We start from the raw sequence: 25,416 nt of genomic DNA on the forward strand, positions 1-25,416 counted from the left end.
AGAGAAAAAATAAAGAACAAGTGAGGTAGAAGTTCAGATAACGTTGCGAGTGGTTGCGATTCGGTCTGTAACGATACGCATGCGCATTAAATTTTGTACAACAAAATATCGGGAAAGTTTCACTACTGTATACTGTGCTACTACCGAGAGCTGCTGGTGATTTACCTGGACATTTATGCATTTTCGCCACATGGTGAAGGTACGAACGTTTACGGTCTTTACAGACCACAAGTTCATCACATTTACGTCGAAGCAGAAGACGGAGAAGCGTATGTCCAGGTATTTGCGCTACATAGATATTATAAGCCAATTTACGATGGATATTCCCCATATCGCCGGCAAGAATAACATCATTGCTGATGCCCTGTACAGAGTGAAAATACTAGAAGAAGCACTGAATTATGAGGCACTAGTGCAATTGCAAACCAGCGATGAAGAGCTGCAGGCATACTTGCGTGACCACACCGGGACTAGTCTGCGTCTGAAGATGACACTGCCAGGAACAAGCACCAGTTTGTACTGTGATGTATCAATGGACACTATAAGGCTATTCATTACTGAAACATTTTGACGAGCAGTCATTAACACCGTCTACCACTTGGTACATCCCGGAGTCAACGCGATGGTCAAACTCGTAACAAGCGTTACATCTGACCGTCCATCAAGAAAAACTGCCGAGAGTGAGCTCGAAGTTGCTTAGAATATACACGGTGTGCAAGTGCAAGCACTACTAGGCACCTTCACACCATCCTTGGGCACGTTCAAACGTCTGTACACCGACATTGTAGTTTTACCGACGTCTGAAGGTTTTAGATACTGGCTTACCTCTATCGACTGGTTCAGCTGTTGGTCTGGGACGATACCCCTGAGAGATCAGGAAGCAGCCACTGTGACAAGAGCATATTACGATGTGTGGATTAGTATTAGTTATTTCGGCACGCCCGCGTAAATCACCACGGATCAATGTAGGTAATTTGAGTCACCACTTGTTTAAACATCTTAAAAACAGCAATCCACTGCCGCGGCAATGCAATGTGGACGGAGGTTTTACTCGTAATTCTGCAGGGCATCCGAACAGCATGACGAGAGAAGCTGAAGGCAACATTCGCGGACCTGCCATATGGTGAGATCTTGCAATTGCCAGGTGAATTCCTTGCTTCACGTCCAGAAGCAACAGATGATTGCCTAAATTGAGCGTTTCTGAGCGCTAGACTCGCTCTAATGTACCTAGGCTTTCGCCTATACCAGTAGGTGTTAATTGGTGTTAACACATTGCGAAGGGTCATGCATATCGGTGTTATGTACGGCGGTGCTTGGAAAAATCCCTCTCTCACCAACTACAGATCATGAAAAAAGTAAACCGTCCCGTACGGGAAGCGACTCACTTAACTATCCCACAGGAATCAGGGTTGCATTCTTTCGATGAGGTGTTGACAGCGGGCTCTACGCGAAGAAGGGGTCGCCAGTGCTTGCACTCAATCTCATGCGAGTTCAGATTGCATGCACTACCTAACCGTTCAACAGTTCTAAATATTGTGAGATTATCAGCCACTAGGACACCACACACTCTGTTGCGAGTAACCTGGGTCGCGTTGTCTTTGTAGCTGTTTGTACGTTTGATTGTTTATGGGTGACTTCTGCTGGATATATTTTGTGGGTTTCTATGTTTTATTCTCATCTGATGTACAAATTCATTTTTATATCCTAATTCCCTGGTGCGCATGACTTGATTTGCGAACTCAGCAAAGTATTGGTAGTATTTCTGGGTGACGTTCAGTCTAATTTTGAATTGTACTTCGAGGTATTTTATCTGTTGTGTAATTTCTAATTGAGCTCTGATCTATTTTAACGACAGGCGACCTTGTTAGATCTAAAAATGCTTTTAGTAAGATCATTTACGTATTACTTTGAGAGAGTCTGAGCTTTTGATTATTGTATCATTTCATTTAGATAAGAACTACAATAATAAAAACATGGGCGGCGTTCGCTGTACAGACTATTACACTATAATATATTCTCTTTTTCTGGAGATTGCAAGCATCTATTGTTAATGCTTCTATTTTGTACAAAGCATCTACTAATAATGCAAACTTTTACTTGTTCTTGTTAGGGACTTGCGTGTAACAGCAAAAAAAGGACGACCATCATCCAGCGATAAGGAACAGTGATTAGATGGAACATTACATATAATTACGCTGCGGATGCAGCGTAAACACAAAGATACTGTACACAGTATGTTTAAATCGAAAAATTCCCGGCGGAAGAAGAAACTATTGAAGCGGCTGCGCTGCTTCGGTTTGCTGTGCTGTAAAGATGTAGGAAGAAAGAAAGAAGGAAAAGAGAGGGGAAGAACGTTTCGTCCTGGGCCTGCTAGTGGACTCATCAGTAAGGCTACCTAGCAGGCCCTGCCTTAGACGCTGGGATATTAGGGACAGTTCAGAACTTCTATATATTGGAAACGATGGGTCATCGGGTACTTTCAGGAAAGTGTAAATGGTGCTGTCCCTCTAGTGGCGAGTGCCGCTACACTATATACAGGGTGTTCGGTAACTGGTGGTACAACCGAAAAGGGAGTAGAGAAAATCGGCTTTGAATTTTCGCTGGATACGGGTGCACTTGATCATGTCTCGATAAAGCGGATTTCATTGTAGATCTTTGTCTGGATTGAAGTTATATTGATAAACACTTCCAATATTACGGAAATGTTTTCCTATGAGAGTTTTTTTAAACCAACATTACGAAGGTTGGATTAGTCGTGCTGGAACAATAGCTTGGCCACCACGCTCTCCTGAGCTTAACTCCGCTTGACTTTTACTTATGGAGTCATATTAAATCAGTTATGTATTCTGAAGAAACCACAAATTGCGAGCACTTAAAAGAAAAGATTATTGTAACCTTTCATACATCAAAACAACCGAATACTTTAGAAAGCGTGCATAGAAATTTGTTAAAAAGAGTACCCGTACCCGGCGAAAATTTAAAATCGATTTTCTCGAAAACAAAGCCTCAGATGAAAAATTGTTATTCTATATTTTCGACTTATTTTTTCATCTGAATATCCTATATATACATCCTATACATATGGATGGCATATGGTGACCATGGGAAAATGTAGCTAGTAGTTGCTTTACTCACACCGTTTCCTTCTGCAGTTTTCACATTTCATACAAAATTTCTTTGCTTCCGTCCGTCAGAATAAAAAACTGATTATATTATCGGAAAACTTAGTGAATAAAGAAGTTTTTGTGAAATTTGCTGCTCTCCACGTCTAAAAATAATTACCTAAATAGAAGATCAAAGTTTTCGGAATTTACATATAAGATAAGTTAAGAGATTATAGAGCTTAGATAAGTTTAAACTTTTATTACCCCACCTGGAGTTTCAGGGTAAAATGGGATCTAGTAAAATAGCAAATTTATTCCTCTTTTCAATATTGTTTGTCATTTTCTTGTAGAACTAACGGTCTCCAATAATATGAGTGAAACTGCTATTTCTCTGAAAAAAAAACAATAATCCAAATTGTCTCTGTCATTTTTGCAAATCGGACTTAGGTTTATATGAAATTTTTTGTTGCATTTGGGGTGTAGTATCATTTGTAAAAATTTGTCACACGAGTAGTGAATCATTCTCTATAACAGGTGGTCAAAATGAAAGAAGCCCGGATGCATATTGTACGTGATATTTGAATCAAAGACTCGAGAAGAGTTATGTGATATTCAGCGGCCATCTTGTGTTAACGGTCATGTTGTTTTTCTCAGTGCTGCGTTGTCAGTTGTTATATAAATAAATTAATAAAACGCTTCTTTTCATATTTTTTCTTACATTACCCTTATGCTAAGTCTTACCAACTATCTTATTTTAGAGTTACTAGCTAAAGACTAGAGTTTTTTTCTTATTCTAATATTATACTGTGGCGACCACCGTAGTCGCCTTTGCACCCCGTAGCGCAGAGCGGAAGAAAATACTTAACCCTCGAAGCGAAAAGACTGGAGACATTAAACATATGCTTGAGTCCAAACTTTCTCTTCGTCTTCGAGGGTTAAGGACGTTTTCTGCGAACGTGCCCCTTTCTTTTTGACACCGAAATGAGGGGGCGAAAGCAGATATAATGTGAAGGAAAGGAGCCCTCAGGAGTTAGTTAGTTAGTAGTTACGTTCCAAGCAGCATAGCGTCGATACCTTGATCTATATAAAATTTGTTATTTATTACTTGTTAAAATAAATTATTTTGTTACGTTATTCTGAACGAACACCACTCTACCACACCCACGTAAGTTTCCCAAAATACTATCTTAAAACTACCCTTAAGCTATTTTACTCTATTTTACCTATGCTAACTTAGTCTAGATGTCACCTTGTGTCCTACTTCGGTCATCACAAAAGTCTAAAGAAAAGCATTCTGTTAGTAACAGTCTGTAAGAGTAAGTAAGAGTAACAAGACACGCGAGCGACTGATTGGCCTGGTAGATAGTGTAGTCGATAATATATAATAATAACTGTAATAGTGCCTGGCATAAAACACATTTAAAACTAAAGAGTATGGTAATGTAGCCGTGTGGTAAATCCTTTTCATTTTTCTAATTATGTAGGAAAATCATGAGTGTCTCACCGACACACCGGTGCACGCATCCCACACTTGTGACATTACCAACTTCCATTCCTCAGAAAGTGTTCCCGACGATGGAACAATAAAACGTGGGGTCTTCAAAGACCACGTTTATTACACGTTCGTGACGAAAAGGCTATTTTTGAGATTAAGACGTTTTAAGTAATTTCGTAAACTTACGCGACCTTCGATACAATGATCTTTAGAATATTTAATTTCGACGTCCTCAATACCCATCGCGTGTTGTAAACGAGATATTTCTTAAGGGTTGGTCCAATATGTGCACACACCGGGACATTGAACCGTACACTTAACGAGACCGAACCGAAATCTTGACCTTTGGGAAATTCCCAAAACGTCACCAAGGGACTTCGAAGATTACACGTCCTATCAGATAGCTTCCCACCCTCTTGAGATGAACGCGCGCCTCGGGCACACAAGAAGGTATAGACGATACTCGAAGGAGAACACTGATTGGTAAATTGCATCGTTTCGGCAAATACCAACAATGTTCACCCCCTGCATAATGAAGGAGCATCGGACGAACTACCAAAAAACTAGCGAGTCGAACAGTCAGTCAGTTGTACACGATCATCGAAAAACAAACGAACAACCTGTCACAAAAACGATCGAATTGTGAGAGAAACGTAAACGACCGAACATTCAATTAGAACAAGCTGTTTAATATTAGGTTGGCGGTCAGCGTCGCGAGCAACCGTCTTCGATCTAAGTCTTACAATCATGGAGAGGAATCAACGACGCGAAAATTCCGCGTGGTAATGCACGGCAGAAAGCACATTTGATGTGCTTGATGCTTCCTCGCAAGGTACATTACCGATAGAAAATTGTTCCAAATAATTTACGCTATCTACAAAAAAGAGACGCTGGTTCATTCCGTTTTTCAAATTATATTCATTTATTTTCTTCGCTTTTGTACATATTTGAACGTATTTTTACATCAGCTACAAGATGCAATAAAAAATTATACAACTATACGCAAAAAAATATCGATAACCTTGCATACCCCGAAAAAAATTACTCTAGAAAAAATCATTTTTTGCAATGGAGTGGTTTTTTCAAACCATTCAAATAACATACAAAATATTTATTATATCTTTACCCCAGAAACTATGTATTTCAAAACGGTCTCATTTGCCGAAAGGCGAATAAGCGTCGCTCGTAAGGGGTAGCCGCAATCACCATCGTCGGTTACCCCGTCGCCCTCGACATCGGAGACACTCACGGTACGACTCCCGGTTATAAAATTGCCGACTTTCGACGGCGATTTTGGCTCGTGGATTCGGTTTAGGGACTCGTTTATGTCACTGGTGCACAATTCAGATAGATTGACCAACATCGATCGCTTTAACTACCTTATATCGGCCTTAACAGGCGAGGCCACGCGCACCCTGGAATCATTCGGCGGCTCGTCTCAAGGAACGGTATGAGGACTCAAGGCAGTTGGTGGACCATCATGTCAATTCATTCTTGAACATTACCCCAGTCAAAACAGCGGATAGCAAGGGTCTAAGTACTCACTGATACGGCAGTAAATAACGTGCGCACTCTACAGGCGCTATTGAAACCGGAACAAATGTGTAACGCCTTTATGAGCGTTTACTTGACACGACTTATAGACGTAGATTCAGTCGATGAATGGGAACGGAGGCTAGAAGAGGGTACAGATAGGCCGTCCTTCGACGAATTCTCAAAATTCTTAGAGCAACGAGCTCAATATTTAGCTAGGCGGCAGACCAACACCGCGGGTACGGAGGGTACGGTAAGGGACAAACGAAAGTCCACCACCGGAAATAAAACCCGCATTATAGCCCAGGTTGCCGAGCAGGTAGATAATTGCGGTCTATGCAAGGGAGCCCACGCACTACCGAATTGCAAAAAATTTCTGGCCATGACCTTTCCGGAAAGGCATAAGACAGTCAAACAGTTAAGATATTGCTTCAACTGTTTGGCCTTAGGATACGGGGTAAAGAATTGTACTCACAAGGTGGAGATCTCTTGCCTCGTGACGCAGGAGATCACCGATACTATGCCCAACGCTTAGTTAAGCGGCGCAAGAATCCCGAACCCCCAGGGGTTGTTTTAGCTGATCCTGATTTTCATCGTCTATGTCGGATCGATCTTTTAATCGGGGCCGGCCTGTTTTGGAAATTGTTGTGCACAGGACAACACCAAGTTTAGTTTGGCAGAAAAGGCGTCTTGGGTGGGTGTTGGGAGGAACCTTGCGTTGGCCGATAAGATCGCGGGAAACAAAGATTCAGGCGTGCCACGCCGTGACAAACGTACAATTGAGCAAGGCCATCTCTCGATTCTGGAAAGTAGAGGAGCTCAACATGCAAAGGGCATCGGCGGTAGATGCAAACTCCGATTGTGAGCATCATTTTCGCGAGACCACGGTGCGCGACGCGAGCAGCCGGTATATAGTGGCGATCCCGTTTAACGCAGAAGTCAATCACCTGGGGGAATCACGTCACCAAGCGGAGAAACGATTCATTAATCTCGAGCGCAGATGTAGGAAAGATCCGGATCTCCGTCTGTAATACGTCGAGTTCATGCGTGAATATAAGAGGTCACATGTCATTTGATCGCACAGGTGGTGCCGAGGACGGTTATTATTTGCCTCACCACGCGGTGTTTAAAACAACGAACAGAACAAGAAAAATTCGCGTCGTGTTTGATGGTTCGGCGAAAATGCTATCGAGACTGTCGCTGAACGACACACAACATACAGAACCCACCGTACACGATGACTTATTTAACATCCTAATTAGATTCAGAAGGCACTGTTTTGTATTGTCTGCCAACATCGAAAAAATGTACCGACAAGTACTGATGCGGGGCGCGGATCGGAGATATCAACGGATACTTTGGCGAGACAACGAGAACAAGGCGATCAATGTATATACTTTGAATACGTATGGCACCGCGGCCGCACCATTCCTAGCCACACGAGCTCTTCATCAGGTAGGAAAGGACCTCGCGGACTCAGACCCGATTGTAAGTAAGGTCGTTCTGACGGACTTCTACGTGGACGATCTCTTAACCGGATGCGAAACAGTTACACAGACAATAGAATTGCGAATCTCCCTAACCAGGATCTTAGCGCAAGCCGGTTTTTCGTTACGAAAATGGGCGAGCAACGATCCCAAAGTATTAGCTCTCAAGCAACAAGAACCCGCTAAACATGTTGAATTCCACGGAAGACGTTTGTAGTCAATCGGACCTCGGAAATCCGACTTCGTACGCCTCCTGAAAGCTGGAGGCATATAGCATCCGCGAAGAACCCGGCAGATTTATTGTCACGAGGTAATAGCCCGGTCAATTTACATGGCAATAGTTTATGGTAGCACGGGCCACCATGGCTGGCACAAGAATCAGCTACATGGCCATCGGTCGAAGCTAAACCGATGGAAATCCCGGAGCAATGTCACCTTAACACGGGGTACCTGATAGACGTTACTGACGCGATTCGCGAAGGTGATAGGTTGCTACCTCGATATTCGTCGTACAATAAATTACTTCGCGTTGTAGCTTACTGTCTACGGTTTAGCAACAATGCCCGTCTCACGGATCGCTCTGGTAGGGGTCGAGGAGAAAATGCACAGCTTTGTTCTCCTCCTGCGGTAGAATTGGCACATGCTGAGAGGTTGGTTATAAAATTGGCCCAACGAAGCAATTTTCAGATCACCAAACTTGCTGCGAATAAACCCAGATCAAGGGACAGTGTTTTAGTCAGCTTGGATCCATTCTTAGGCTCGCCAACTCGAAATTAGCGTTTGACCAAAAACGCCCAATGATCCTTCCCAAGACAGGGTTTATCACTAACTTAATCGTGGCACGCGAACATCAACGCCTGTTGCATGCCGGGTGCCAACATACTTTAGCATCATTGCGAAACAAATATTGGGTGATTTCGGGCCGACGAGCAGTAAAAAGGGTTTTGCACCGGTGTGTAACGTGCTTTAAGTCGAACCCATCAAACACGGAATACAAAATGGACAACCTTTCCAGTGATCGCATAACACAGGCACGCGCATTCACCACCTGCGGTGTAGATTATGCCGGTCCTTTTCTCATTCGGGAAGGTGGTCGTGCTCGAACCTCTCGAAAGGCGTACGTTTGCCTGTTTGTCTGCTTTGTTACAAGGGCGGTTCACATTGAATTGGCTACGGATCTGACTACCGATGCATTCCTTAGATGCCTGCACCGATTCATGTCACGCAGAGGTCGCTGTCAGGTTATTCATTCGGACAATGGTACAAACTTCCTCGGTGCTAGAAACCAATTACGGGAATTCGGAATTTTGTTAGGCTCTAGCGAGTACAAAAAACGCGTAGCACAAGCCTTGGCTGACGAGCACATACGGTGGTTTGAATTCCCGTCCTCTCCATCCACTTTCCAATGATCCAAAGAACCTTGTTAACTCCAGGTCATTTCCTTGTCGACAGTGCGCTAACGGCACTACCCGAGCCAGATGTGTCTAATCTCAGACAGGACATACTGAGCAGGTATCAGCTACTTCAGCAGGTCGTCCAGCACTTTTGGAAGCGGTAGCAGCAAGAGTACTTGCACCACCTGCAGCAGCGTAGTAAGTGGCGAGGAAACCCAAAGAAGAATCCCGCAACGTCGCTTCAGACAGGAGAAATGGTGCTGGTCAAGGAGGATGCTCTACCTCCGTTGCAATGGCGGCTAGGCCGTATCACGGAATTACATCCAGGTTCAGACGGGATTACTCGGGTGGTGTCCCTTCGGACAACGGACGGCGTCCTCAGGAGGCCTCTCACCAAGATCTGCCTGCTACCCATTGCTGAGGAAGACTACAATCCAGCCCACTGATTGTTAGCACATTGCTATTGTATAGCGTGTTTTTTGACTATGCTCCTTTATGTATATATGTAAACGATAATATTGTAGTAGTTCTTGTTGCACCACCAATCAACGTGACTGTGCTATGCACATATCCTGTTCATATTAGTCTTAAGTGTTAGTTGGATCCTTGCATATTAATTCGGTGTTGAACGTGAATTGTTCAAGGTGGGCGGGATGTTTACGCCAGAACGGCTATGTCACCCATCTTGGCGTTAGTTATTAGGGGCTCTTGCCCGTTTGTAAATAGTCATTAGTCTTAGTTCGGTTCGGAGCAACGACAATTATTTTGAGACCATGGCATTTGTAGTCTTTTCAGTACTAGAGTTCCCATCTCTGCTTATTATGCGAGAAATCCTTCGGTTGATTTACTTCGTTGTCCCATGTATCTCACAGCTGAAGTGTCTCTCAAGGTTATCGCTGACTCCGGTCGTTGATGGAGACACACGGAATTTCCACGTGTATCACTCAAGGGCAACACGGCGCCTGAGAGCGAGCTCGGTTTGGGGGCGGCCACTTAGTTTAGATTTTGTCCAATAGTATATTTCGGTCGTTTCCCTCATCACTCCGAATAGTTTGATTTTTGGACCTATCCGTGTGTCTCAACCCCCACAACGACATAGAATTGTAATTTTTCCGGATCGCGCTGGGAGACGGCAGAACTGACTTAGCGCTCCAGCGGTCGAGACGTGCATAATAAAGAGTACTACGAAACCCGGAATCTTAGTTTTGTTCCTTCCACCATCAGGAAGGTGGTCCTTCGATTATTAGAACATAGTTTCTTAGTTGGCACACCGTTGTGCAAAAACGACCAAACCCGAACCTTCGGTATTCATTCCGAAAACCCGTGGACAATATCGAATAATATTATTTTGTTGTTCATTTTGTGCCAGCTAATTCATAATTATATAATTGTATATCATATATTTAAAAATCCTTTTTATGAATCTGACAGATTTGAATATTATAAAGGCTGAGGAGCCTGAAATGAGCCTGGCGACGACTGGTACAAAGAAATTGTTAGATGATAGTCTCAGAATAAAAAAATTATGGGAACAAGTTAAAAGATTAACAGCGCAAAATAGAGCATTGCATGAACAAATTCGGCGATTGCATGTGAAGGAAAAGAAGGAAAAACCAGTCACCACGAGTAGACAAGATGAATATAACAATTTGAGGGAACTAGGTTATAAGTTATTACCAGAAGATTTTAATAGCTAGACAAATAGGCGCACAATGTAAAAGTAAACGTGGCAGAAGATATGATTCACAGTCTAAAAAATTTGCCTTGTCATTATTTTTTTCAAGCCCACGAACTTGCAAGGAATTACAAAAATCAATGGCATTACTTCAATCCGTACTTTGCAGTTATTTACATCGGGTAGATAAAATATGAAATACTCCTTTATATATCTTAACATATATATATATATATATATATATATATATATATATATATATATATATATATATATATATATAAAATAATAATATCTATCTATCTCAATGAAAGATATCTTCGTTTTTTCATTAATGAAAGCTTTACTTTTAAGATATTACATATTTGTTACCGATATATTTGTATATATAGGTATTATATATAGTATTATATATAGGTAGTATTATATATAGGTATATATAAAATAACTTTAAAATAAATTTTAAAATAAAATATATAGTGTATAATATATATCTCGTATTTTTCATTATATTTTCTCTTGTTTATCTTATATAATATTTATGTTCTATATATTTATATATATTTATGTATTTTATATTTCTTTCGACTTTCACTTTCTTTCCTTATTTTTCAGTGTATTAGAAATAATAAATTTATTATTTTTATTAAATTTTGATTAACTAAATGTAAAAATAAGTTGGGAAGATAGAGAGTAAAAAAATGCAAGTAAAATTGAAATCCAGATGGCTCTGCGATCTGGATTTTTATGACGCGCATACGCACTCAATTTTTTGGAACACCGACATTAAAGTTTCGCTACTGTATACTGTGGTTCAAGTGTGCGATACTGATGCGCAAGTTGTCTTCCTTTGTTTTAGTATGTATGAACTGGATAAAATAACTCGCTCTATATAAATATAGTTTAATATTCTTTGTTAATATAGTTTAATATGGTTTACTAAAATAGTTTGCATGGTTATTAAAATATATACACTTCCTGTAAATACATTTATTCCTAAGTTTATTAAAACCACGTGCATGCAAAACCGCATGCACCTACAAATGTGAACAAGTTATCGGCTCAGGAGCATTGCTTGCAACTGAGTGTTAAGATAATCTTAAGATATGGCTATCAGAAAGTTGAGAACGTACAATGTGTAAAAACTAAACGAGGACAATTATAAAAGCTGGAAAATCCAAATAAAAAGTAAACTAGTGTGTAATGAACTATGATCATACGTTAATTGAAGTAAGATAAAAGCAGAAGCAAACATGATAGAGTGGAAGAACAGAAACGTGAGAGCTTTAGTCTGTTTATTTTTAAGTGTAAACAAAAGTCAAATAAATAACACGAAGAGATGTGAAACCTTTAAAACAATGTTGGATACGTTAAGAAACATGTACGAGTCGAGAGGCCTAGGGAGGAAGGCAATATTATACAAAACATTATACAAAATGAAGAAATAATCAAATGTTCCAATGGTAGAGTATGTAAAAAAATTTGTAAACGTCACTGAGAAACTCAAAAAAGCAGGTATAAAAATTCCTTGTGAGTTATTTTCAATAATGTTATTAAATTCTCTTCTACCAAAATATTATCTCAATACTTCTGTACAGTCATAGAATCTAGAGATAATTTATCAACAATAGATATCTTAAAACTAAAGTTAATCGAATTAGAAGCAAGGTTTGAAGAGAAAGGTACACAAGATCAAAGTGAAGAAAATAATGACTTCTAATAAAAACCCAATCCAAAGTTAAAACTGAAAATACATACAGTAAGTACAACAAAAAGAAGTTTAATAAAATTGGAATAAAGTGCACTGTATGAGCAGCATAGTCAATATGCCAAAAAAAAAAAAACAATAAATGCCATTACATGAAGTATTAACCCAAAGTTTCAAGATTTTAATGAATGGTGCTTGGATAGTGGTGCCATGCGACACATGTGTAATCACAGAAACAACTTCATGGATATGAATCAAAATGTAAATGCCAATGTATATATTGCTGCCAAATAATATGTTCATTGCAAGAGCATTGGTGATGTTAGGTTAAAAGTTACAAATTGCAGGAATACTATTGATAGTATTAGACTTTACGTCTAATTTAGATTAGGTTACGAAATTGCGGTATTGAGACCCCTTTTAGAGCTCCTCTTCTCTGCCCCCTCTTCCTAATTTGGTATGAGTAAGAGGGTGTTGGTTTTCGTTGGAAACCAAATATAAAAATTAATCTCTTATATTTCTAAAGTTTGTTTATATAAAAGGCTCTATATGTTTTAACTTCAGTTCAGTTCTCTACAGAGAGTGCAAGGAAAAGGTCGCTTCCAGTGCGTAGAAATAAAGAACAATTATAGAAAAATGAATCGCTGTTGATTATTTGTAAAACCCATTTCTAACAAAGGGCTTTAGTAGATTGACGATAAGGTCAACGATTGATGCCCCGAACAATGCCGAAACGCATAGCCCACCCCATCAAGGACCCGCTCAGAGCATCGAAGAAGCTACCGAATCGCGGGAGCTCTTAATTAGCGAGCGAGTACAGAGTGAGAATTCAAGTGAGAGCGAGAGAGAGATAACTAGAGTAAGAGCGAAATTGAGAGAGGAACCGAAGATCCGGAGTAAGAGTGAGTCCTGATCCGCTAAAGCGTATCCCTTTCTTTTTTACTGCGATTTATTGTTTTTTTCTTTTCTTTGATTTTACTTCTTTATATATTTGATAACGGTAGCAGCAGCCGCGTGTGCCGAGCACCGCGTTGCGTATTTAATTAGTATGGAAACCCGCGTGTTTGACCTCCATTGCTGAACGCGTGTGTAGTGGATTGGCTTTCGCGTTTACCTCGTACATTACGTTCCCTTGAGAGCCGTTCTGGCCAGGTTCGCATCAAGGAAATTGTAAACGGCCCTTACTCCTTTGTAGGTTTGTTAGCCGTCGGTAAGGATACGGAGTTTTTCGAGATTTCAAGTGCATTCATTTTCAGTCAAGTTGCGCGGTTCCGTTACCGGTTCCTGTAACTAGCGCCCATTTAGAGAACATTCCGAGTATTGAAAACTGGTCATGAACCCTGAAACTTCGAAGTACTCCCTAGCCGTTACTTTTGAGGCGTTTGCGTATTGCTGAGACCCGCGGTTGTACGGTATCTAACTATCTGGTGTCTGTTTGTTTAGCCCTTCCCTGCGTTCTCCAGTTAGAGACGAAGCTGCATCATAATGCATACATACAAGATGATTTAAAAGAAACAATTTATATGGAGAAACCAGATTTTTTTTCAACGAACGATAAAAATCAGGTATTCCTTCTTCAAAAACCATTGTATGGATTGAATTAATCTGGAAGAACATGGGATCAATTTCACCCGGAACGGTGATACTGGAGACATAAAACTAAATTGAAGAAAATATATTTTAGACTTATTAAAAAAATTTTAAATGTACGAGCGCCGGTTATATGCGGCATTTATTTAATGACCTGTGTGGACAAGCACCGGATGTATCCGGCATCCATGTGGCAATCCGTGTGTGCAAACAGCATCTACAATTGGTAAAATTATATTTTATTTTACCGACGTACTAGATGAGGATCCTATTGAAAATATATATCGCACTTATGCATAAAATGGACTTTTTGATTTTTGAACAATCATTTTCTACCTTTGTATCTGCGTTGAATAATTTATATTTCTGACATAATAGAAATTATTCTAGTAAAAAGTCTTTTTTTACAAGAATTCTAAAAAAACAACTACAGGTGTAATCGTCGTCTAATTTCATTTGATCTAAAAAATTTTATGTTATGCTTTTATCCAAAATTTGTTCGTAGATTTTAAAACATTTTTAGCCCTTTACAGGACGTTTAGTACGACAAAAGATTCAGAAACGGACTAACTAACTCGAAAAATGACGAGAATTGTAAAAATGAAAATAATTCTAATCGGTGTAAAAGGCGAAGAATAAATGTGATGTATAGTAGTCCTGAGTCGGAAACAGAATTGATTCAAGAATCTAATGACACGAATTGTGAAATAATATGGATAAAAAATCATTTTGTACTAAAAATTTATAAATTTAATTCAAAACATTTAGGAATCACCAAAGAAATACGCAGGTCATCACAATTCATTGAGTATTTTCAATTATTTATGTCTGAAGAATTCGTAGATATAACTGTAGACGAGTTCAACTATTATTAGGCCCAATAAAACAATAATAATGCAAATAATCTGGAAAACAACGACGCCAAACGAATTTTATTGTTTTTTGTCCATATACTTACTGATGACGCGCAATAAAAAGCTATCACTGAAGGAGTACTGGAACGCGGACGACTATCAATACAGCGAAATTTTTGAAAGAATAATGACTAGAGACAGGTACCCCCTGCTTCTCCGAATGCTGCATATCTCCCACGAACCTAAATGCATTGGCGACTGCCTGATATAAAACATATGGGCGGTGTCGATCGTATAGATCAGTATGTGTCAACGTACTGTTACTTCACTAAATCTTCAATGCTGATGAATCCGTGTTATTTTTAAAACAAATACCAGAAAAAACCTATTTGGTTAAAGCTCACAAATAAGTTAGTGGCCATAAAGCAGCAAAAAGTCGTATAACAGTTCATTCTGCTGTAGCGCTTCAGGCGATCATATGATGAAACCATTAGTTATTAATAAATCAAAAACGCCAGGTTCACTTAAAGGAGTAAACATCAACAACCTTCCCGTTTACTGGATGGCCAATAAGAAGGCCACACTTTTTAATGAATGGTTTTACAACTTTTTTGTCCCAGACGTCAAAAGATACTTAAGTAAAAAGGGATTGCCTTTTAGGGCCCTTCTTTTAATTGATAATGCACCAGGGCATGCTCAAGATTTACAGCACGAAAAATATAACTTCTTTATTGCAGCCATTAGATCAAGGGATAATTTCGAATTTTAAGGCACTATATATTTTAGAAGAAATGGAAAATCATGAATCTCTCCCAATTATAGATGTTTGGAAAAAATTTACAATTTTAGATTGTGCTAAGTATGTTTAAGTGTCATACACCGAGACTAAGCAATCAACGATCAATGCCTGCTGGAAAAAATTATGGCCAGATGTAGTTAAAGCTGAAAATTTTAGATTATCCTTGGGGCATGAATACATATTCTCAGACAACGGAGATGCCGCATACAATAGGAGGGCAAGGTCTCGAGGATTTCGCTGAGGCAGATATCGTAGAACTAATGTCGGACAAAGAATTACATGAGGATGATCTAGTTGACATGGTTAATGAAGCATATGATCGTGGTAGTGATCCTGATGAAGAGGAGTCTGAACCAATTGCATTCACAGTAAAAGTTATCCGGGAAGAACTTAAATTAGGGCGAAAATTAGGTAGTCATTTTCTACAAAATGACCCGAATATTGAACAAGCTCTTGTATTTCAGCAAGATATTAATAAACGCTTAACTCAATATGAGGAGGTCTATAAAGATTTGATCGAAAATCATACACAATAGTTAATAACGGATTTCATTACAAAGGTTCGCCGATCTGAAATTGTTTTTAATTCATTTACCATCAAACTTGAATTGCATCAGGTATTATCGAGTAATGAAAGTGACATCATATTAATCGGGAATAAAAGACTAGTACTCTACAAAAGTGATAAGAGTAATTAAATTTTTGGTTAAATTTTTTAATTTATGTTTCTTGTTTCTATATGTAAAATGAATTACATACATACACCTTTATATTTTTATCATTTTATGAATAGACCCTTATTTTTATATTTTTTAATATATATTTAGTTTTATTTTACGTTTAAATAAATAACTGAATTATGCACATTTCTCTAAGGAACCTATCTTCCGTGTTAATTAGGGTACAGGTGTATTCTTTTTGATTTTGAAGTGTACGTAAGAATACTTTAAAGTGTAAGTAAAAGTGCAGATCCATCAAATGTTATGTATTATACTTCCCAATAAAAAGTGCACGCAAAACACATTCCAAATGTATTTTTGGCTGCAAAGGTGTCGATCATCACGATTTGTACAATATTAAATAAGATTTAAGAACTGAAATTCTTATTAAACACCGCGTTATTATACATAATGACTCCAGGTGTTGCAGGTGACATTTTAAAGACGGCACTATCAACTGGGAAAATGTTTCAACCCTTCAAGAAAACATACAACATGATATGATAAATTTATCCGTGAGTGGAATATGTAGAAATTTGAGGTCCAGTGTATGGCATTCCCTGCTTGTCTTGTGCAGGTAACATAGACCAGATCCATGTGCGCGTGAGAAACGGCCCATACGTAAGCAGGGGAAACTTTCTCAAGAGGACATGTTCGCCCTTAACCATGTCCTGTTGGGTAGTATGCAGTTGGCATTGGAAGAGATAACATTGACAAGACTAAAAGTAATAAAGATTTTAAGACCAAACGTATTCTGGAATCACCTTCTAGAAATCGTTAATATAATTGATGATCTCCGGAACTATAACCTTTATATACAAGAAAGTGAAACGAAGTGCACTTTTTTCCACAATAGTGACGGAATAAAATATTGGACAGGATTTCGTTTTGGGAAAAACGAGTGCCGAATTTGAATAATAAGCTTGGAACATATCTAATGCAACTGTACCATGGCTTTTCTCAAAATGAAATGGCTTTTCTTCTTCATCTGTCGCAGGCATCAATAAGACAAGTGATATCTTCCGTAAGAGAAACAATTATGACTAATTTTGTACCGCATATGTTACACATGCCAAAATTAAAAGGCAGACTTCGGCTAATAGACTACAGAAAATGACGATGCAACAATCACAGTATGGGATGGTCCTATATTTATTTCAATAAAAGCACGAATTATTGTTTTCAAAGAGTGACATATAGTGGTCAGCAAAAAAGAGCAACTATCAACCTCTAAAGCAAACGAAAGTCGATTATGTATCACACAAAGATGGATAGTAGAAAGTGTAAACAGCTCGCTTAAAAGATTTAAATACTTCAAAAAAGCTAGAGCTTCGGAATGCGTCCCGAAATTGTTTGAAGATTTTTAAATTGCAAGTGCACTTCATGTACTACATAACGTATACTTTAAACTAATATACTTTTTAAATGAATATATAGTGATAACAATGATCTAGAAGTGACGTCAATATTGTTAAAAGATCTAAACACACCAAACATAATGCAGCAAAATGTGGAATGCGAAGGTATGCAAGAAAAATAAAAAACTTCGAAAACATGACAATACATACAACATTGTAAAGGCTTCCCAGTCTGAACATTAAAGTGTTTAAAATCTTTCACGGGATCATATCAATTATCACTTGCAAAATCGTATACAGAAAATCACTTACTTTCAGACACCATTGTCCATAAAAGCGAAATTACACTCAAGTCTCTGTCTACTCTACTTACTTAGTATTTTGTCTATTTTGTCTACCCCGTTAGTGCCTTACTTATTAAAAGTCCCGTTAGATCGGGTAGCCTCGAATCGGTTACCCCTACTGCAAGGTAGCGACCACCATCACTTCGGAATCAAGAACAGCTCGCGGATTGGCTCAACTATTGAGCTACGAACCTCTATATAAGTGTACATTTTTCTAAATACAGCCAGTGTCGAATTATACCAAGACCAACTAAGGTTTACTAAACAGATCGAATGTATTATTTAAATATAGAGTTGGATTGGACAGCGAAAGTCGTCCTAGATATTTCATCCGAGCAATCAGGCAAGGAGAAATTAAAGACGCATCAAATATGGTACATGGAATTTGAACGATACAATGATCTTTCAACACCAGCTGATTTTTTAAATGTACATTTTCCTCATTTACGACCAACATTCGAAGATATAGATGATGAAGGAAAATAACATACGAAAGAAGAAGATGGACATACCGGAAAAGAAGAATAATGTAAGTGACATTAGTTTAACAAAGTATTTTCAAAAATGAATTCTTCTTAGTATAATAATGATCCTAGTCTCCGATGATAACAATTTTAGTAATAAGTCATAATATGTTAACCCTTTTAGTGCCAGCGGGCCCGCGATCGTTATGCGAAAACTGCCACAAGCTGACCGCCCGGCGAGATTACGTGCTGAGGAATTTTTTCTCAGCCTCGTTTGAAAGACCCCGCTTGGTTACATTCAGGTCATTGTTTCTCTGAGTGTCAAATGGCATTGGCTTACACTTAGTCAATAAGTAGTACAGACCACCATGCTTTGGTTCATTTGGTTTTTTTCAGTCTATCTTTAGCGTCTGTTAAAGCCATTAAATTTTATTTGTCGAAACATAGCCTAAAGCAAAGGGAGGTTCAACCAGGTCCGCTAATTCATAAAACGGCAACTGTCGATCCGTCCTTTGCTTTGTTGAATATAGCCACATTTGGCAAGCAGCTGTCCGGGGCAGGAATAGTATCTAAAAAAGCCACTACTTTAGAAGTCGAGTTAATTATTCTTTACTACACATACCTACTAAAGGTCTTCGTCCTTTACTTTGAATCTTTTGTGTCGTTGCCCTATTTATCAAGTTAAGGCGCTTTTGGTTTTATTGCTTGCTACGGTCAAAATTAGGACACGCGGAATCCACGGGTGCGACACCCGAGAGTAAGTCTCGGTACCTGCGGGTGACCGATGGTTTGGGGCGGTAATTTTATTAGAATTTGCATTAACCAATAATCTTCGACACCTGCTTCCTTCACCAAATTCCGTACAATGTTCAATGCCGAATCCGCATGTCCTAGCTAAATAACACACCCACCAGCGAACCTTTATATCTTGTCATCCATAGGAAAGTTAGTTAAAAACATACAAAACATCATAGGATACACGTATCAAATTGCTTGTCGAACGTTTCATTAATTACTGCACTCAACAGTTACCGAAATATAATTTATAAGAAATACGAGTCGTTGAAGATCATTCTTTATCACAGTTAATTCCTCAACCACACCAACGTTAAACTAAACGTTGGCAATTAACAGCGTCAGTTAGTGAAAGTCCAGGCATTTTCCTGATTTCTTCTATTCCAATATTTGGTTTTAGTCAATTCATATGTTATTTTGAAGTGGTACCTCGGTCAATAATGTTAGAACAAGTTCAAGAAGATAGTGCAGAAAGTTGGTGCCATCACATTTTAACAACAGCAATGCATCATCGAATAATGATGATCCGCCCCGTTGGATTTACTTCATCAAGAAGACTATTGTCATCCGAAAGTGAATTTGGTGAAAATTCGGGTACAACAATATAAGGTTGGGAAGAAGTGTTCCAGGATACTGATAATCCATCAGAAGCCCATTACAAATTTATATGAAATAGCTGGTCCAAATCATACACTTCCTCGTGCTGCAGCGCCTACTACCTATTTTTTACCACAAGCAGATAATTTTTTGTCACGGAGAAATTCCCGTGCATGTAAGTGCAAGGATATTACGATATCTGAACTCAAAGGATTCCTCACCTGCGTAATAAATATGGGTCTACAAAAACGACCAACCATTTCGTCGTATTGGTCGATTAATAACTCGCAGTATAATCTGTGATTTCACCGAATGTTTTCAAGAAACCGCTTCAAGTTGATTCAGCTTCATTTGGCTGATACAAAGTATCTTTCTCGACCCGGACAACCTGGATACCACCCATGTGCTAAAATCTAGCCTCTCATTGACTATGCCAACACAGTATTCAGGCAGATCTACACTCCCCACGAGCAGATAAGCATTGACGAGAGTTTAGTGGGAACCAAAAACTACACACAAATGGTGCAGTACCTTTTTAATAAACACCATCACCTGTGGGGAATAAAACTGTGGAACGATTCATAGAAACCGAAAATTTATACTCAAACCGCTTACTGAAAAATTTGCTGTAAGCGTAACGAAATATTTTTTATATGTTATAACAATTACATGTTATTACAATTACAGTTACATCATTTACAAAGAGAATCTCCTCTCTAAGGAAAAGCCTATTACCTGTTTCCGTTGTCTGATTAGTATTGTGGAAACTCTTGCAAAAGAATGAGAAAGTGCGAAAAAAAACAGCGATGCGGAATCCAACAAACTGGAAAAATTACCAGGAAAGAAGAAGAAAGACTGTTGCGTATGCAGTAGGAGGAGTAAAGATGACGGCGGAAACCGAAAAAGAACCCGAACGATATGTTCAATTTGCAGGAAAGGTCTGTATGGTGTATGCTTTCCATAACATAAATGTAATTCCTAAAATACTATGTTGCTTGCTAAATTCAAAGGTTATATATTCTTTATATACATAACAAAACGAATTTTATGTTATAATTCTAATACGAAACGTTTCCCCAAGGTAAGATTTATACCATTTAAAGGGCATAAATGAGCTTCCTATATTCAGTATTTGTTAAAATTTGATGATGCTTTTTTCGGCTATAGCAATTTTTCGCGATTTTTCACTACTCCGGAATAAATCAATATCAATATATAATATAAGTCAATATCTTTTTTCAGTCAAAAGTTATAGCCTCCGAAGTATTTCGCTAAATATGTACTCTGACCCTGTCACGTAAGATTCAGAAAAATAACTTAAAGAACAAGAGCAACTGCTCACTCGACCCTTTATTTAATACACAAAATGTAAAATTTATTCTTACATTACCGATCCGGTTAGATATAGTAGCGAGTTTCACAGTGTAGGCTGATTATAACTTTTAGACTGCCAGACTAAACAATCCCTAGGTCTTCTTATACTCTGTGTTTTTCGGGAGTAGGGGTAGGATCTTAACCCTGCTCCTTAGAATTGGAGCATCATAATGTAAACTGGATGCGTCAGGCGGGTGACGCTTGTTTGTTTCGTTGTTTATCTAAACTATCGAAATTATGGGCGTTCCGGTGTGTGCCATTTGAGGGTGTGTTTGACATCACAACCTCCTCGCCCTCCGTTATTACAAAGCTTGTCAAAAAGTTACGTTGACAATTGATGACTCAGAAATATACAAAGATTAAACAAAATCAGTTGGTGGCAGATACATATGATTTTTGAATAGGGTCCTTTGTTTAAGAAATTTATTTATTTTTTATAAAACCTCTAAACAGCAGAGAAGGAACATCCGTTTAATCACGTGCGGTATGTGAAAATCTTAATTCACCAACTGACTTCAGATTTCCACCAAATAAGTGATCAGGCTCTAACTTCAACCTCCAATTCTGAAAACATCCACCTGAATGGAAAGCTGCATAATATTCTAACAGGAGTTATTGAAAAGTCTGCTCTCAAAGAAATAAATCCGACAAAAGGCATCAAATAAAATATTATTGTGACACTTGACCCGAAAAACCGGGCATGCATTTCGGCAGTTGTTATATGGAATATCATATAAAGCAAAATTACGAAGACTAATGTTTAAAAAATTATCTTCGTAAATGTGTAAGGATACATAAAGTGTTAAAATATAAAAGTTTTATACGTTAATTTGTATGTGTACTCATTTTAAGCTAGAGGTAAGAAATTTACCAAAAATGCTACAAAACATCTCGAGTTGCTGGTTTCTCGGCGCGAATAAGGTCTCCAGTACAAAAGGTTCAAAACACGAAAAGAACCTTCCGGACAACCTCAGAATTTTGTTGCTATCTTGGATGTTTTGTATTTGATGGAAACTCAGATATAGAATTTCGTGTTGATTTTAAATCCATGAACGCCATGGGATTCTCTGGAGCTAGGTGGAGTAGCACTTTTGAGAACTCTGTGTTACCGAATCCCAATGATACCTGACATGTTGAGTGAGACTTCCCCAATGCTTCCGTGTCCGAGTCGCTCCTTTTGGAGTTGGGACAAAGGCAGTTCTTGCTAGTTTACAGCTTAGATGCGAGACTAGTCAGAAGAAGAGAAAAGAAGGATAAGGAGAAAAGATAGGGAAAAGGTAGATGATCTCTCGGAGGTAAACCCCGTATGGTCAATAACTAATCGTTGAAGCAGCAACTCTCTTAGGAGAGCGTGGTAGTCGTGCTACTATGGCTCGCTTGCAGGTTCAAGGAATCCAACGGACTAATATCGGCCTTGGCCCAATTGCGACGACCTTGCTCGTTGCCCCTAAGACAAGATAAAAGCTTCGTCTTAGGCGAGTAGCGGTATAGTTCATCCTCAAGGTTTTGCACTTTATAATCTGACAGCATCGCTATGGAGGAAAAGGATGACCGGATTACCCATGTGCGAATGCGGCCAGAAGAAAGAAGATATTAATCATGTCATATGGAGTCGCCCTAAGTGCGGTGGAGAGAGAGAAGATCTAAAGAAAACTCTAGACAAAAAAGGAGTAAGATACGATGTAGATATTAAAGATTACATAGAAGAAGAATACATGACGATAGCGAGATCCACTATAGCATATTTGAAGGTCTCTCATTCTGATAGAATAGGAAAGATAATGTATACTATATATGTATATAGTAAAATCGCAGCAACCAAAGAACATTATACAGCAGCGAAGAAATTAAAAGTCTGTGAATCTATTGTATGTTGCACTTAGCCAACAAAAAAAAAGCAAAAAAGGAGTATGAGTATGCAATGAGATAGAGTAAATGGAATGAGAGCGCAATAAAATTTATAAAATATTGTAAGAAAATAGTATAACAAAAGAATGGAATATAAAAGAAAAAAAAACGTAAAAGACAATTTTCCGTAAGGTAAAATAAGAGTGCAGAACTCTTCAAATATTGATAAACCAGTAGAGAAAATAATAAAACTTGAACTTGAATGTTAAAAGGATGGTCTTTGTGTAGTATTCGCAACAGAGTTGACATGAATGTCAAAAGAGTGTTATATTTATAAAAAAAAAGTATAAGTGCTATGATGATTCCTTAAAAAAAAAACTGAAGAGAACAAAGAAGAGAATAATCTCGAGACTATAGAAATAGAAATGGAAGAGGAAGAAGTAAGCGATGATGCAGCAAGCTCTGCGTCAAAGACGAATTAGATTAAATAGATTAAGAAAAAGGGAAAAAACAATAGAAGAGAAAAGAGTTTATATTAAAAATTTCGTTTTTTCGTGTTGTGGCAGTTACGATTCCGCAACCACGCAATTGTTTTGGAGTTTTAGAGACCGTAAATTTTTCGTCCGAATGTCACAACACGTTCCTACGGTCCAGCGTAGGTTTGGTCGCTGTAGGTCAGCACTTGGCGACTTGGTTCGCGTGCTATCCTAACCCCGACATCCGTCTGATTAGTGCCGCCTGTAAGAATCCTTAGAACCAACAATTGTTTTCCATAGTTTTATCGCGACTAAGCATCGCCCAGTCGTGTGCGAGGTATCTTTAACTTTCGTTTATTTATGACCAATTTCCGTTCCCTTGCGTTTTTCCTGGAAACGTTCGCATTCCTCGTCCGCGCATCCATCCCTTTCTTCCTTAGCCTTCCCGTCTCTTCCCATACACGTTTTTAAGAAGCGACATTTTCGCCCTCGCGACAGTTCGATTAGAACTTCTAGTTCGACAATTCAGTTAAAACAGTCAGTCAATTTGATTAGTACAAGTACGCGTAGCTAGCGAGAGTGTTGAATCGACTAGCACAGCGGAAGAATTGCCGCAGCACCGCCTTCGATAATAATTATTGTTATACTTTTCCACCTGTACGCCTTAGTTATTTGTTTATTTATATAGGTTATATAGTATACTAGAGTTTAGTTTTTATATTTCATAGGGTATATAATAGGATAAGACTAATAATCAACAGAAACTAAAGGTACAACAAAGCAAAATCAGTTACAGGGGCAGAAACGAAAGAAAAAGCGATATGGAACGCAAGAAGTATAACAAAAAATTACAGAGATCAAACATTATATAGATAATATAGATATTTTAAGTATAATGGAAATCTGGTTGAACTCAATGGGTAGGATCAACATAAACAATTACAAGATTTGTAGGAAAGAAAACCTTAATCCAGAACTACATAGATGAAAAGGATTATGCTTCTTAGTAAAACAAGACATAGAGGTAAGCATCAGGAGTGGCCTTGAATGGAAAGTTGAAGAAATAGAAATATTAGGCATTACAACAAAAATGAATGGAACAGAAACTGACATGATCCTGATCTACAGAAGACTTAGTCAAAATATAGGAAAGAACATATAGAATAAGTTATTCAACAGCATAAGACCAAACAGAGAAACTGTGAGAAATGATCGTCCTCTTAGTCGTCCTCTTAGTAGACGTAGTCTTCCTTCGTTTTAGTGTATGAACTGGATGAAATAGTTCGCTGTGTATAAATATAGTTTAATATAGTCTGTTAATGTAAGTCCCAGTTTTACCCTGAAACTTGAAAGTAGGTGGAGTAATAAAAGTTAAACTTATCATAAAAGGCAAAATTTGTAAATTATGAAAACTATGATCTTCTATTTAGGTAATTGTTTTTAGCACATTGATCACCCAACGTAAATCAATGGAGTTTTCCCCGGGACCCAAATCGGAGACTCGTTGTGTAAACAGTGCGATTAGCTAAGAGAGCGATACGATACAATGCGTGTTTTAGATCTTCCGTCATTTAGATCTTTGTTTAAAAAAGGGTATTTAGAAGACAAGCTTGTGGTACAAAGAGTAAAGCGCCTCAATGTGGGGCTGTCCATGAGATGGGGAAATCATTTCGAGAAAAGATCAATATGATAGCTCTCACGGCATTTATGCCAGATCCTTCGTTCAGTCAAGCAGTATTTTTTGTATATTTTTCATAACATTTTTATTTTTTTATTCCTAAAATGTCTGCTAAATAGCGCAG

General features: G+C 38.4%; 1 protein-coding gene across 1 annotated transcript; it reads left to right on the top strand.

The window, feature by feature from the left end:
- The first annotated feature begins 8,416 nt into the window (after positions 1-8,416).
- Positions 8,417-9,028, top strand: LOC143424854 (uncharacterized). The gene has a single exon (XM_076897211.1). It carries the CDS (start codon positions 8,417-8,419, stop codon positions 9,026-9,028), a length of 612 nt encoding a protein of 203 aa, XP_076753326.1.
- Positions 9,029-25,416: the final 16,388 nt, after the last annotated feature.

The sequence above is a fragment of the Xylocopa sonorina genome, chromosome 6, assembly GCF_050948175.1.
Source record: "Xylocopa sonorina isolate GNS202 chromosome 6, iyXylSono1_principal, whole genome shotgun sequence".
In the NCBI taxonomy this organism is placed as follows: Eukaryota; Metazoa; Arthropoda; class Insecta; order Hymenoptera; family Apidae; genus Xylocopa; species Xylocopa sonorina.